Source organism: Oratosquilla oratoria, chromosome 40 (genome assembly GCF_046742065.1).
Source record: "Oratosquilla oratoria isolate Oo_2021 chromosome 40, ASM4674206v1, whole genome shotgun sequence".
Classification (NCBI taxonomy): domain Eukaryota; kingdom Metazoa; phylum Arthropoda; class Malacostraca; order Stomatopoda; family Squillidae; genus Oratosquilla; species Oratosquilla oratoria.
Window position 1 is genome coordinate 7,300,947 of NC_134816.1, and position 16,696 is coordinate 7,317,642.

The 16,696-nt window shown below is 39.5% G+C and overlaps 1 protein-coding gene across 2 annotated transcripts in view; it reads left to right on the forward strand.

The window, feature by feature from the left end:
* Nucleotides 1–16,696, forward strand: part of LOC143020628 (nardilysin-like) — a 252,330-nt gene that overhangs the window by 173,345 nt on the left and 62,289 nt on the right. For both annotated transcript variants that reach the window (XM_076177107.1, XM_076177108.1), the window contains 2 exons: nucleotides 4,723–4,852; nucleotides 5,024–5,276. In XM_076177107.1, coding sequence (XP_076033222.1) covers nucleotides 4,723–4,852; nucleotides 5,024–5,276 — 383 coding nt within the window. The remainder of the gene's footprint in view (nucleotides 1–4,722; nucleotides 4,853–5,023; nucleotides 5,277–16,696) is intronic.

Here is a 16,696-nt window from a genome sequence, read left to right on the forward strand (position 1 = left end):
ATTGCATATAACATGCAAATATTTTAAATTTCTAAATATGTAAATGCTATTTGAATAATCATTTATTAAATTTTAAAATTATTCAATTTTTAATTATACTATCACTTATTAAATATCTTTATGTAAATTCGATTTCTAGATATCATAATGCTTTTTAAATGAATCATTGTCTTTTTAAATGAATGCTCAATTTTTTTAAAAACAACTCTTATCCTTAATTTCAACTATAAGGCAATAAACATGTGTTGAAAAGAGTGGGCAATGTTCCCAGGGGCAATTTTCCCACATGGGTAATGTTCCCAGTGGCAATATTCCTAGCGCCATCTCCACCATCAGCTCTTCACTATGAGTTTTATCTGGCACTCCAAATTTACCAATCATTCCATCAATTGGTTCATCCCTTACTATAGTATTGAGATATCCCAACACTACTACATTGACATACCTCCCAAACCTCTCTAAGCACTCATTTAAAGCTATTCAAAAAGCCTCTGTTTCTCACTAACAGACCCATATACACTTACAGAAACCCACATCTTCCATCCCAGTTTCACCTTCATCCATGTTAATGTTGAAGGTACTTTCTTCCACTCCACGATGCATTTTCCTAATAATCACTTACCACCAAAGCCACCCCTTCTATCCCTCACCCCCCTTCACTCATAATACCCTCCCCACTACACTTCCAAACTCAAAATTACCCCTCTATTTCAACCTAGTTTCACTGGTACTCCCCCAGGTAGGCGTAGCTCCTCCTTGGGGATCGGTGCCATCTGCGTAGAGCTGATGGCCAGGGGTAGTTGCTGCTGATTGGCCCCCAACTCTTGGGGTTGGGGGGTGGTCCCACGACGTAGACGTTGCAGCTCCAGGACCTAATACTTAAACTTGTCACACCATATATTCCCCTTGCTGACTCACAACACGGTTTTAGGCCACTACACTCCACAAACACTCTACTGACAAACCTCACACAAAGAATTTTAGATGGCATCAATTCAGATAGGCCCCACCACAGAACACTTCTTATAACATTGGACATTAGTAAAGCTTTTGATGCTATCCCCCGCCACAACCTAACAAATAAAATATATAACACAGACATGCACAATAACACCAAAAGATGGCTGGCCAATTATCTGGCAGGCAGGAATGCTCATGTGTCATATAATGGCCAATCATCGCACATCAGAAACATTAAGAACGGAGTACCACAGGGCTCAGTTCTATCCCCCACATTATTTAATCTATACATGCATGACTTACCCACGCCAGACACCTCAGAAATACAAATCTCTTCCTACGCAGACGACATAACAATCACATGCACACATCGTAACACAGACAAAGCCGCAGAAATAATCCAGCCTTACCTTGACACACTCAACACATGGTTCATCACAAACAGACTCAAAATAGCTCCAACCAAATCTACAGCAACACTTCTCACCAACTGGACAAAAGAACACAAATACATACCTCATCTCTACATCAACAACACTCTAATACCACACACAAACACACCGAAAATTCTTGGTGTAACATACGATACATCCATGTCTTTCAAACAACACCTCACAAACATAAAAAACAAATGCACACCTAGACTTAACGCACTTAAGTCAATCACTGGAACAACATTTGGACAAAACAAAGAAACTAATATAACAATATACAAACAATGCATACGCTCAGTGATGAATTATGCGAGTCCTGCATGGGCTCCTAATCTCAGTGAGACACACCACAACACCCTTCAAATCATACAAAACAAAGCCCTAAAAACAATTACAGGCTGCACAAATACATCACCTACAGACCATTTACACCATGAAACAAAAGTCCTCAAAGTCAAGGACCACCTCGACATGAGAGGCACACAAACACTTGCCGCAGCCACCACAAACACATCACACCCGCTACACTACATAGCAGAACACCCACACACACCAAGAAACATTAAAACTACACCCAAAGACCTTTATTACACACAGATACTCTCTTCTCTTCCTCCACAACCACCAAATACCAGCCTCCGAAAACATATTCATAATCATATCACTCACCGCTCCATTAACACACTGAAAGACAACACACTGCTGCATGCCAGACCCCCTGATATCCACCCTTCTGAATCCTCTCTCCCACGTAAGGACAGAGTCCACTTGGCCAGACTGCGATGCGGTCACCACCCAGCACTTCTAAGCTACCAGAAGAGGCTGGACGACCGTGTTGTGAACAGCTGCCCAGGATGTAACACTTCACCCCATACCATACAACACATAATGGAAGACTGCATTATACACAATCATGCACGCAAACAACACAACATACACTCTATAAAGGATTTGTGGGAAAACCCAGTTTCGGCTGTGGCATTCCTTGGGGAGACGGGACTGCTCGGACAGACAGTCTAGGGAACGACAACAACAACAACAACCTAGTTTTACTTAATGCAAACACATCCATCTTTCTTTTCACAAACATAATGCCTGTCTTTTCCCTTTTACTCTCATCTGTACCACAAGCATATACATTTGATAACCCAAAATTTGAATATAAAGCTTATTATAATAAATTAGAAAGAGATAGGATCCCACAAATTTACCTAGTATTTACCTAGTTGTAATATACGGGAGGGGAGCTATGCTCGTGGTGACCCGTCTTTGTATCTCTCCGCATCAAGTTTTATCTTAAAATCTTGTATAGTGTTAGCACATACTGTTTTGTTGTCTAATTTGTTCCATGTATTTATCGCTTTGTGTGGGAAACTGTTCCTTTTCAAGTTTTTTCTATAACTATCCTTTTTCAAATTTTTTCCGTGTCCTCTTGTTTTACCGTTGTCCCACATTAATAGGTCGTTCCTGTCTAAAACTTCCATTCCTTTCATTATTCTGTAGATAGTTAGCAAATCTCCTCTTTCTCTTCTTTGTTCCAGAGTTGGTAGGTTCAATTTGGATAGTCTTTGCTCATATGTTAGTTCGGCGAGTGTCGGTGCTAGTTTTGTTGTCGCTCTTTGTAATCTTTCTAGTTTCTTAATATTCTTTTTGGTACTGGGTGTCCAAAGTGATGCTGCGTACTCGAGTTTTGGTCTTATTAGTGTAGTAAGTATTTTCCTTATCATTTCTTCGTCCATATAGGTAAATGCCACTTTGATTGCTCTCAATAAGTTGTAGGTTTCTCCGAACATCTTGTTTATATGCTTATCTGGTTTCATGTCCTTTCCAATCATCACTCCAAGATCTTTTTCATAGTTTGTTTTATTTATTTTTTCTTCCCCAATTCTGTAATCTTTTGATATTCTATTTTTACTCTTTCCAAATTCCATTATGCTGCATTTCTTAATATTGAATTTTACTTCCCATTTTTTAGTCCAATTCCATATTGTGTCCAGATCTTGTTGCAATGAGTTGCAGTCCTCTTCCGTTTTTACCTTCTTAAGTAATTTTGCATCATCTGCAAAAAAATTTATATAGCACTCCACGCCTTCATTCATGTCATTAATGTATACAGCGAACATGATCGGTGCCAGTACTGATCCTTGCGGGACCCTGCTTTTTACTTCTTCCCAGTTGGAGAATTTTTCTCTAATTACAACTCTCATTTTCCTCCCAATCAGAAAGTCTTTCATCCATTCCAATAATTTTCCTCTGATGCCACCTTTTGACTCTATCTTATTTATTAGTTTCCTATGAGGTACCTTATCGAATGCCTTTTGCAGGTCCAGAAAAGCACAGTCTGCCCATCCATCTCTTTCTTCTATTATGTCTACTAATCTTGAGTAAAAGCAAATCAGATTTGTTGTACAGGATCTCCCTTGTCTAAATCCAAATTGATTTGGGTTCAGTATAGATTTTTCTTCCAGGTACTTAACCCATCTGTTTTTGATCACTCTTTCACAAATTTTTGCTATTGTGCTTGTTAGTGAGACCGGTCTGTAGTTAGATGGATCTTCCTTATCACCTCCCTTATAAATTGGTACAATGTTTGCTTTTTTCCAGTCCAATGGTACTTTTCCTTCTTTAATTGATGATTTAATTATATCATATATTTTGTCAGTTAATTCTTCCATGCATTCTTTCAGTATCCAGTTTGCTATTCCGTCTGGGCCATGTGATTTTCTGACATCCAGGGTTTTAATTTGATCACTGATTTCTTTTTGTGTTACGTTTATTTCTTTCATTGCTGGGGATAATTCTCTCTCTCTAACCTCACTGTTAGGCAAGTTTTCTATTGTGAATACTGATCTGAAGTGGTTGTTCATTATTTCAGCCATTTCCAGTTCTTCTGTAAATTCTTTTTTATCTTGGCGCATTTTTTCTATTTCTTGTTTGTTTTTCAGTTTTCCATTTACATATTTGTAAAATAGTTTGGGTTCTTCTTTACATTTGTCTATTATCTTTTTTTCGTAATTTCTCTTTTCATCTGCGTATTTTTACATATTCGTTTCTTAGTTTGATGTATGTTTGCCATTTGCTTTGTTTCTTATCTCTTTTTCCATTTTTTCCAAGCTTTGTCCCTTTTTTCCTTTGCTTCACTACATCTTTTGTTGTACCAGTTCTTTATGTATGCCTTTTCCATTTTTTGTTGTGGTATGAATGTGGTACGAATGTTGCTCCTTTCCTGTATACTACAGTTAAGTACATACATGTATATTTTAAACCTGTATTATTTCATAACTATTATCTTCATGAGTTTTTCCTGATACCTCTTCACATTTTCCAGCTCATTCGAGAATGTTTAGGTGAATTAATGCCAGAAAAGTGCAATATCATGTTAAGTTCCAAGTCATATGATGTTGATGGCATTTGTAATCAAACAGAAAAATGGTTTGGTACCAAGTACAAGTTAGAAGGTAAGTAGTTTATTATATTTTCATGACAATCATATAGTTTTGATGATTGCAGTTTTTAATGAGATATGAAACATGGTGATAGATTACCTTTATATATTGTTTCAATGCAGATGAGACAAAATCTGGCCATTCATTCATAGCTCGAGAAATTTATACTTGTTGATTCTTTAGACATACCAGAAGAATGGGAGACATCCTGGAAGAATTTAGACACCAACCCAGAGCTGTTTCTGCCTGTGCCCAACCAGTTTATACCAGAATGTTTTGATCTTCTGCCAGAAGGTGCAAATGCTGAATACCCTGTTAATATATGTACTGACCTTTGGGGCCAGCTGTGGTACCGGCAAGATCAGAAGTTCAAGCTGCCTCGAGGATACTGCTACCTTTACCTTCTCACTGGACTTATTCAACAATCTCCAAAAATGTAAATATATATATGCCCTTTTTTCATGTAAGTAGTAGCAAGAGAAATATTGAAAGGTGCAAATCCAGAAATAGGAAGTAATGTCAGGTATTGGGGAATGATTAGATGTAGCTTGCATAGTGAGGACAAAGGTGCATTTCATTAGGCTATGGGTGGCAAGGGTGATTCATATGAGGACAAAACAAGGGGATTAGTCGAGGATTTGTATCTAGTTTACCAATTCGTTTTCTGAACTAGGGACCATTTTTCTCAGCTCCCCCAACAAATATAGAAATATGTTAAAATGAATGATGGATACAAAGGATCTTTTCTCCTTATAAGTGAGGTAGCTAACCAAGACATATACAAGGATCTCTCAAATTACACAAGTTTATGCACATTTTTGGAAAGACATGAGGTGAAAAACAGTAATTTTCTCATATTATACGGATTATTTAGAATAACATGATGTCATGAGGTGAAAAACAGTAATTTTCTCATATTATACGGATTATTTAGAATAACATTATGTCAAGGAAATCAAGTTGCGCACAACTGGTTTAGTTCTGTGATGTGGCCACCAGGTGACATCAGGTGTTTCCCATGTGTGCTGCCAACATACTTTCCCTATGTGCAGCACTCAAAGCTTATTGTTACCTGTGCACCACTATTGTTAACATCTGTCACTGCTGTCCGCTCACAGTTCCTTACCTCATTTTTTACCATGGCTTCCAAGTGCCCTTCAACTTCTGTAGCAAATGGCAGTACACTGAAGAGATTTAGGAAGACCTTAACCCTAGAGCAAGAACTAGAAGTCCTGGAAAGAATTGATAAAGAGCAGAAAACTTAAGTGATTGTGGATGCATTGAAGCTGAATGAGAGCACAGTTAGGACCATGAAGAGAAACGCCAATAAAATTCATGTTAATGCTAAAGTAGAAATTCCAATGTATGGTTCTAAGCTTTCATGTGCTTGCCCTATGGAGATCCTTGTTCCATGCACCATCTTTGCACACCTTGTGATGCCCTCCTTGAACCATCCCCATTCCTCCTCCACTCCTAGTTCTATTCTATCCCTCACTCCCTCCCACACCTCTCTCAGCTTCTAGTACTCCTTCTCCTTGTGTTTCTCATTTAAGCAGTTCACTCTAAGCACCTCCCTACCTTTTGTCCTTTTCCTTTCTCCATCTATCCTCCACTCTCAACTTAACTTCCACCAGAAAGTGATCTGATATCACCCCACTCTCTTCTCTTAGAACATATACATCCTTAACTCTTCCTGTTATACTCCTATCTACCACTACATAGTCCATTAACACACTATCTACCACCCTTCCATCCACCATCCTCTCCCATGTGTATTTATGCTTGACTTTCTTCCTAAACACTGTATTTGTTATCATTAACTCTCTTTCTAGACACATCTCCACCATCAGCTCTCCACTATTATTCTTTCCTGGAACTCCACACTTCATAGCCACTCTGTCTATAGGCTTATTTCCTACCCTAGCATTAAGGTCTCCCAATACCACTACATTGACATTTCTCCCTTTCCTCTACACTCTTCTCGCTACCAGGCCCATACGCACTTACAAAAACCCACATCTCCCTTCCCAGCTTCACCTTCATCCGCATCAACCTTGAAGAAACCTCCTTCCACTCCACTACATGCTTACCTATCTCTTCACTTGCTAGTATAGCTACCCCTTCTCTCTCTCATCCCCTCTTCACTCCTGAGAACCTCCCAACTACACTCCCAAACTCACACTCACCCCACCCTTTCAATTTAGTTTCACTCAAAGCCAACACACCCATCTTTCTTCTCACAAACATACTGCCTATCTCTTTCCTTTTACTCTCATCTGTACCACATCCACGCACATTAAAAGACCCAAGCCTTAGGGTACTGGTTGGAAAACTCCTAGACCCTTATGCCTTTACTTTTTTTAGGAATGTCCCCTGTGTGGCTACAGGGAGAAGGATGCCTAGTTTCAATCCCTGTCCTGTTTTCCTCACCTCTTACAATTCAAGTGGGAATACTTGGTGACAGCATTCTGTCTCCCACCACAGGGTAGGTAGGCAAAAAAAGGAAATGAATATTCAGAGAAATGGTACAGGACAGTAACAAGGGGTTGGGGGACAGCATAACAGAGGGACAGTTGCAATATAATAAAAGTGTCATCATTTCTCTGTGAACAGAGTCCTCCTCTATCACAGACAAAATAATGTGTGGCTCTGGTCCATAGGGGCACCCCATATAGACCCTAAAGTACCAACTGCATACTACTTTACCATAATAACATACAGCCAATACCCCAGACATATAATACAACTAGGTAAATACACACAAAAGTTGGATAAACTGATATGGAGGTAAGTGAAATTCGTACAGAGTTGAAAAGATTTAGATAATTTGCTCACATGAAGCTAAACTGCATGATCTGCAGCAAAAACTTAAGAAAGAAAAGGAAACCAACCTAGCTCAGAAAACAGAAGAATACAGCACCTCATGGAAGTTATGCCAAGAACAAGAAATACAAATGATCAGAGAAACTAGGGAAGGATTTGGATGTAACAGATCAGATTGGTAGCATGTATGGGTTAGGCAAGTAGAGAAATTGCACACATTCAATGGAAGTTATGCCAAGAACAAGAAATGCAAATGATTAGAGAAATTACATCAATAACTTGGGAAGGATTTGGATGTAACAGACCAGATTGGTAGTGTGTATAGGTTAGACAAGTATAAGAGAAATAACACACATTCAATGGAAATAAAGCTCAAGTTGCAAGCCATGGCAAAAGAAGTAATCAGCAAGTCTTCAAAATTAGTATGAGAAGAAAAATAAAAAATATTTGGATGAGGAAAAATACTAATGGAGAAGAATGAGCAAAGATATGAAGCTCTAGGAGAAAGCCAAAACCAAAAATGATAGGACCAAAGAAGAAGGCCCTTTTTGTTCCGAGCTGTCAATCAGAAGGTGAGGAAATGGTTTCTAAGAAAACAGGAAGGCAGTATTGCAAAGGAAGCACTACAAGGAAACTTAGAGTAGCATATGCTAATGTTGATGGTTTACTATTGGCTAGGTTGGAGATAAATGACTACTTAAGGATAAACAAGCCTGATATTTTGTATCTAGTAGAGACTGAACTCCCCAAAAATTGATATACAGTTGGAGAACAACAGATACACCAGGAGAAAAAACAGAGAAGATATAAAGGGTGGATGAGGGGTAATGTTTGTGGTGAGAAGTGGCATAAAGGTGGAAGAAGCAAATCTGAGTGAAGGCAAGGCTGAAGCAGCTCCCCTAAAGAGTAGTAATAAAGGGCACAATTTAAAGAGACTTAATGGTGGTATATGTTCACCTAAGACAAGAGATTGGGTTGAAACTGAATATCAAGAAATGTTATTGGATATCACTCTTTTTATAAATAAGATTATTGAACAAATGTAGCAACATAGTCCTTAATGGATATTTTAATTGTGGTGAAGTCAACTGGGAGGAAAGGGAAGCAATTGGCAAAGCAGATTTCTGGGGAAATATCCTGTTGAGTATAGCATTGGAAAACACAATGACCCAGTGTGTAAAGGAAGTGACCTGGGTAAGATATGGCACTCCCACAAGACTAGATCTGTTACTAACCAAAGAAACAGATATCATCAGCTCCTTGAACTACCTTTGCCCATTAGGAAAAAGTGACCATATTACAATTGAATTTCAGCAGGAGGATGAAGAAATAGACCCAAAGAATGAATCAGCCAAGGGAGACTGAATTTAAGGGTTAAAAAATTCTTTGAAGAAACAAAATGGGAGGAATTTATGAATACCATGGGAATAAGGAGGAAATGGGAAATATGTCTTGACATTTACAACCTAGAAGTGAACAAACATGTGCCAAAGACAAGTGGAAGGAAGAAGCAGAAACAGGAATGGTTTAACAAAAAGTGTGAGCTTGCAAAAAGGCAAGGGATGTGGCTTGGGGAAAATGAAGTAAGAAAAGAATCAATAAAATAAAAGAAGCTTACAAACAAGCTAGGAATGACTATACATGAATTTGAAGGGAGGATGAAAGCAATTTTGAAAGAGGTGTAGTAGGTAAATACAAGGATGAATCAAAACTGTTTTACAGTTTTATAAATGGTAAATTGAGACACAGGGAAAAAATCAAGTTAATAGTGGAAAGCCTTTGAAATAATGAATAAAAGTTTTCAATCAGTCTTCACAAAAGAGCACAACTTTTTGGAGAAAAGTGAGTAGAACAAAAATCTAGGTTTAGCAGATATAAGTGTAGAAGTGAGGGAAGTGGTCAATCTCTTGGGATCATTGGATGTGCCAAGAGCTTCAGGACCTGATGGGATCTCAAAAACGTAAAGAATGTAGGGAACAACTGGCAGACAAGATCCTTAGTCTTATTACATGTTCATTGAAAGTAGGCATTGTGCTGCTTGATTGGAAAAGGGCAAATGTGGTGCCAATTCACAATGGTGGAAACCACCAAATTATGTGCCAGTGTCACTAACCAGCACAATAGTGAAATTATGTGAAAGGGTTGTGAAATATCGATGGACCAAATATCTTGAAGATATGAACATTCTGACAGACCATCAGTTTAGCTTCAGATCTAGAAAGTTGTGTGTCAAACCTTTTAAGCTTTTACTTAAGAAAGTAAGTGCAGAGACTGTGAATCACTACAGAGATACCTGGATAAAATCTGGGAATGGAGTCAAAAGTGGAAAGTGAACTTCAACATAAAAAAAAATGTAGTATAATGTAGTTTGGAAAAGTAATATATATATATATATATATATATACAGGGTGTGAGTGCTGTTTGAGGACATTTTTAGTATTTTAAATAAAGAGCAATATCTTAGCAAACAATGTACAGTCAAACCTAGAAAGGCCAGACCCCGAATGCCCGAACCCTCATATGACCGGTCGAAATGAACAAAGGGCGGACTTTTCAAGCAAAGTTCCCTATTTGTCCGGTAGGTGGCAGCGACAGCCGTACACGTGTACTCAAACCCGGCCCAGTCAAGCCGCCACCAGGGCTTTTCGTAGAATTTTGTGCCAAAACGTAGTAAAATAGTGGCATGTGGCAACTGCACAAGGACATGAGGAATTTTTTTCTACATATCAGTGGGATGTTAAAAACATTAAAAAACTCAAACTTTTGTTTAAAAATCATAGAACTAGTTATCAAATAATAAATGGTACATCAAAATATGACTTTTATTGGTAATTGTGTTACTTATAAGATATTATACCCCAAAAGATAAGTTTTTACCGTGTAGAAAAAATTCTACGCTAAAGTTTCAGCTGTCTTTTAGCGATAATAATATAAAAAAATAGTTTTTATATCTTACTGAATATGTTAGGGCATGGGGGCCTTATATACATTCAAGAATAAAAAAACTAGAACCACCATTTTGTCAAAGTTTGACAAGTATATCTTGCTATGAAAATCTGCACCCGAGAAAAATGTATGCCCCAGTATGGCAACACTCCCATTCTACAGGGTAGTGTAGAAAACGTGGCAACCCTGGCCTCCACCACTGTCCCGCGTGCATACCTTCCGATATTTACAGTGTACGTAATAAACAATACAGTACACACTGTACAACCACTCCTCGTTTAACGACGACAATTGGGACCAGCGCGCCGTCGTTAACCGAATTGGTCGTTAAGCGAAAGTGTATACATATACGTACATGTACTGTATGTACAATGTCCTGCAATACATGTATCTTTATTTTCGTGTATTTCCCTCTTTTATACAGTACATTAAAGCTTTATTTACGGTGGTTATGTTCCCGAAATTACCGTATATGACCAAATCCGCGTATGCTGACATTCCATATTGAATACCAGGGTATTTTTTTAGTTTCGACCATGGGTGCAATATAGCAATAGAAAATTAATTATTAATTTTGTAAATTAAAATGTATCAACGTAATATGCAATTTTGTGGGCGGAAATGAAAGTAAAAAATACCATGCTACAAGAAAATATGCTAATGAACGAAGTCGGTAGCATAGGATTGGGACGCCATCTTGTCGTCTGCCAACGTCTCTCACGACGACAACAACGAGGACGAGCCGGATGACATTTAATTTGCAGGTAATGATTTATCAAACACAGGTTAGGTTAGTTTAGTTTAGGTTAGGCAAATTTATCATCCTTTCATTTCCTCGACATCAGCATCTATCATAACAAACATGGTGTACCATTCGTCCGACATGACTTCGTTACTTACGAAATTTGTTTTAGCACCTTTTTTTTTATTTCCGCTCACAAAATTGCATATTACGTTGATACATTATAATTTACAAAATTAATAATTAATTTTCTATTGCTATATTGCGCCCTTGGTCGAAACTAAAAATTTACCACTACCGGTATATATTGTACCCCAGGTAGTTTTTCCAGCTTGCAGGATGGTAATGTAGACCTAAGCTTCAGAACACTTTACCTCACAGATAATATCCACCGTACAAGTTCATTTATAACATACAAATTTGCCTCAGCCAACTTAATTATCGTACACGACGTCGTAACTTCGGGAGATTTACGTTAAACGAGGAGTGGGTGTATTTACAGTACATTTACATGCCTGTATTACCGTTATTATTACAGAATTATTAGTGTTATAGCATTATTATTACAGTATTGTTATTATTACAGTGTTAGAGTATTATTCTTATGTGTTTCTATGCCATATCATACATTACCTATACGTATACTGCTATGAAAATCTACAGGTGTTAGGGCGATATTTTCGATGACCGGACATTTGGCATGACTGGACCATCCTTCCCCCCAATTAGTCCGGGCTTTCGAGGTTCGACTGTATATATTTAATTCAAATTGACACAAATATTCTTCATGATACTTCTTTATCTAATTATTCTATGAAACCACCTTTGGCTTCAATGACTGCTTCTATTTGGGGCTCGAAACCATCCACAAGCTGCAATTAAGTGGTCCCTATTCATTTTGGACACCACCTGGAAAATGGCGGCTTTCAGTGCAGCTATGGTACTATGAGGATGTCAATTAGTCTCCCTTTCAAAGACGCTCCACATGTAATAGTCCATAGGATTTAAATCTGGCGAGTTAGGGGGCCACATGTTGGGGGTCACATGATCGTAAAAAAATCTCAGATAACCAATCCTGGGTTACAATGGCTTTGTGAGAAGGTGCAGAGTCTTGTTGAAAGACATATGGTATGCGTGCCCGACTCGGCGGGGAGGGAGTAAAGGATAGAGCAGAGATGGGTGTGGAGGAGGAATGGGGATGGTTCAAGGAGGGAGTCATAAAGTGTGCAAGGATGGTGTGTGGAACAAGAAGGACAGGGGGAAATAGAAGAAAGGGTAGTGAATGGTGGGATGAGGAAACAAAGAAGGTTGTAGAAGAGAAGAAGCGAGCATTCACAGATTGGTTACAAAAGAGGACAGGGGAGTCATATGAGACGTACAAAGAAAAGAAAAGAGAAGTAAAGCAAAAGGTAAAGGAGGCAAAGAGGAGAGCAGATGTGAAATGGGGTAGGAGTATGACAGAAAATTTTGAAAGTAATAAAAAGATGTTTTGGAAAGAAATTAAGAGAGGAAGAGGAGGCGAATCAAGTAGGGAAGAAAAGGTAAAAGGTACAGATGGAGAGTTGATAATGGAAGAGATGGCAGTGAGGGGAAGATGGGCAGAATATTTTAGGGAGTTGCTGAATGTGAAGGAGGATAGGGAAGGAAAGATAGCTGCAGTGGGAAATGCGAAGAAAATGAGAGTGATGAGTGAGGAGAATGGAGGAGAAATAAGGAAGGATGAGGTGAAGGCAGTTGTAAAGATGATGAAAGCAGGTAAGGCACCTGGTCTGGATTGATGTCATGCAGAATGTCTGAAAAAGGGAGGTTCAGTGATGGTGGACTGGTTGGTGAGGTTATTTAATGTTTGCTGGAGAGAGGGTAGAGTACCGGAGGACTGGAGTAGTGCCTGTATAGTTCCTCTTTACAAGGGAAAAGGGGACAAGTGTGAATGTAGTAATTTCAGAGGGATTAGCCTGTTGAGTGTAGTAGGGAAGGCTTATGGGAGGATCTTAATTGAGAGGATTAGGAGAGGAACAGAAGGAGTAATTGGTGAGGAACAGTGTGGATTTAGGACAGGTAGAGGTTGTGTAGATCAGATCTTTGTGGTAAGACAGATATGTGAGAAAGCTATAGGAAAGGGGAAGGATGTTTTTTGGGCTTTTATGGATCTGGAAAAGGCTTATGATAGGGTAGACAGAAAGGCACTGTGGGAGGTTATGCAGATTTATGGGATAGGAGGAAAGCTTTTGGGAGCTGTTAAGAGTTTTTATGAGAGTAGTAGAGCATGTGTTAGGATTAGAAATGGAGAGAGTGAGTGGTTTGAAGTAAAGGTGGGACTTCATCAAGGATGCGTTATGTCGCCCTGGCTGTTCAACTTATACATGGATGGGGTGGTGCGAGAGGTGAATGCTAGGGTAGTGAGTCAGGGATTGGAGATGGTTAAAGAAAATGGAGAAAAGTGGGAGGTGAGCCAGCTGTTGTTTGCGTACGACACTGCGCTTGTGGCAGGGTCAGAGGAGGGATTGAGGAAGCTGGTGGCAGAGTTTGGGAGAGTATGTGATAGAAGAAAGCTAAAGATAAATGTGGGTAAAAGTAAGGTGATGAGATGTACAAGGGGTGAAAGTGGCAGTAAACTGGAAGTGAACATTAAGGGAGAGCGACTGGAGGAAGTGGATAGTTTTAGATACTTGGGTGCAAGTGTAGCAGGAAAAGGTGGAGTGAAGGTGGAGGTAGAATGTAGATTGAGAGAAGCGAGTAAATGCCTTGGTGGTTTAAAGAGTGTAATGAGGAATAGACATTTGGGAATGGATGCGAAGAGGAGACTGTATGAAGGAGTGATTGTGCCAACAGCACTGTATGGGGCAGAAACGTGGAACATAAGAGAAGAAGAGAGAAGGAGTTTGAATGTGTTTGAGATGAGGTGTCTGAGAAGTATGGTGGGGGTTACTAGGCTGGATAGAGTGAGAAATGAGGAGGTGAGGAGGAGAACAGGGGTGAAAAAGGATTTGGGAGATAGGGTTGATGAAAGAATATTAGGATGGTTTGGACACATGGAAAGAATGAGTGAAGAAAGACTAGTAAAAGAGGTATGGAAGGCAGATGTGGAGGGAGTGAACATGAGGGGACGTCCTAGGATGAGGTGGATGGATGGGGTGAAGGGGGCTTTGGGGAGGAGGGGAATGTCTGTTGAGGAAGGAAGGGAGAGGACGGAAGACAGAGGTGAGTGGAGAATGGTTGTATATGGATGATGTTGTGACTGCATGAGGAGGAATGGGCGGGGAGGTGGGGGGTGGGGTAGTATGTGTGAGTAAATTTTTTACGCAGCCCGAAGGGATTTCTCCCCGTCCTCGCCTTATATGCAAAGGGGGACGGAGAGGGGGGGTCGCCGATTAAATGAAGTGGCCTTGCTGTGGATGTACTGTGTCTTGCGACACTGCTTCTGACCCAGGGCGGTGGGCAGGGTGCAGGGATGACCCGTCATCCAGGAGGTGCTCAGATGAGAGGAAGGGTGGGAGGGGTGTGGAGTGTATTTAGGGATGAAATGGGTGGGAGTGTTTTTATGCCTTTCCCTTTTTGGCTACCTCCCTTGGAAGGGGGAAAAAGCCTTGGTATATGTATGTATGTATGTATATTTGAGATGGTCTTGAAATGAAATCCGCGTATGATTGAATCCGTGTTATTCGAATCCGCGTTATTTGAGGGACTCCTATACAGCGCTTTTTTGCTAGGTTGGAAGAAATGCCTAGTTGGTATTGTATGGGAAGTTAGCTTTGTTTATTGACTAGAATTATATAGTAATTTCACTTACTGGTTAAAATATTAAATGGAGAATAATGAAGATGGACAAAAATATAGTGAGCCAACAAAGAGAAGACTGGATGTAAGCAGGGTTGAAATACCGTTAGGAGTCATCCAAAAAAAAGTTGCAGCATAGAAACACTGAAAACGAATTGAAGTAATGAAAGTGTAGCTTTTTCAGGGTTTGCAAAAGAAAGTGGAATATTAGGTAGAGGTACAGGGGTCCCTCAAATAACGCGGATTCGAATAACACGGATTCAATCATACGCAGATTTTATTTCAAAACCATCTCAAATGTAGAGAACCGTTTTAAAATTCGCGCCGAGTCGGGCACACATATGCACACACGCGGCAACATCGCAAACAATTTTACCGCCCTAACCTGTTAAAGTGTAATGTTTCTTTCGTTTGGAACACAACTAATAAGTCTGATAATGACTGTGCTTGTCGTGTCTTAATTTCTCTTATAAGGTTCTTGTTACTGGTGGTGGTGGTTTGGGAGATCAAAAACAGACATATACACGCTTACACACGTGTAGACACTCACACGTAAACACGTGTTAGACAACCAGTGTATATTGTGAATGCGCGTGTGTGTACACACAAATATGAACACAGACACACGCACGTACATGCTTACTTGTACATGTTAACACACGCATACACACACACACACACACACACACGCCACACACACATACGCCACATACACACACATATACATATGCCACACACACACACAATGTGTATACGCCACATACACACACAATGTGTATACGCCACATACACACACATGTATATACGCCACATACACATATGCATATATGCCACATACACATGTATATATGCACAAACACATACATACGCCACAAACGCCACATACATACACCACATACACGCGCGCACACACACACACACACTCCACCGAACGGACGGTGTAGAAGACGTTCTGAAGAAAAAGTGAAATTTTCGTGGATCCAAAAGCAAAGGAAGTACCTATTGTATTTACAGGGTGGGGGGGAAATTGCTCGTGGTGTAGTGGGAAAGTGAGGAAAAAGGAGAAGGGGAGGGATTACTGAGGGAAATGGAAGGAAATGAGGAAGGAGAGGACTTGGCCCAGGCAGGCAGACGCCATGTAAACAAAAGAGGTCCCGACCAATTTAGTGATGACAAAATGTCTAACAAAAATGTAAAGATTAGAAACATAGATAAGAACAATTCAATGGAAGGTGAGGATAACAATTTCCAAGTATTTAAAGAGGGGGAGGCGGATACCAACCTCCCCCGACTAGCAAAACTGGAGGAAAGGCTTGAACAAATGACTGAACATTGGGAGATTAGGTTCGGTAAAATGTCAAAACTTGCAGAAAAGGTTGAAAGATTGGAAGAACTAGAGAAGGCGAACAAAAACTTAACTGATGAAATAGAAGAACTAAAAAGACAGTTAAGAAAAGTAAAAGAGGAGAATAAAGAATTAAAAAGGAACAATAAAGACAATAAAGAAACAATAGCAAAAGAGGCACAGGGGTGGAGAAAGATACAGGAAAATAGTAAAGTTGCATTTA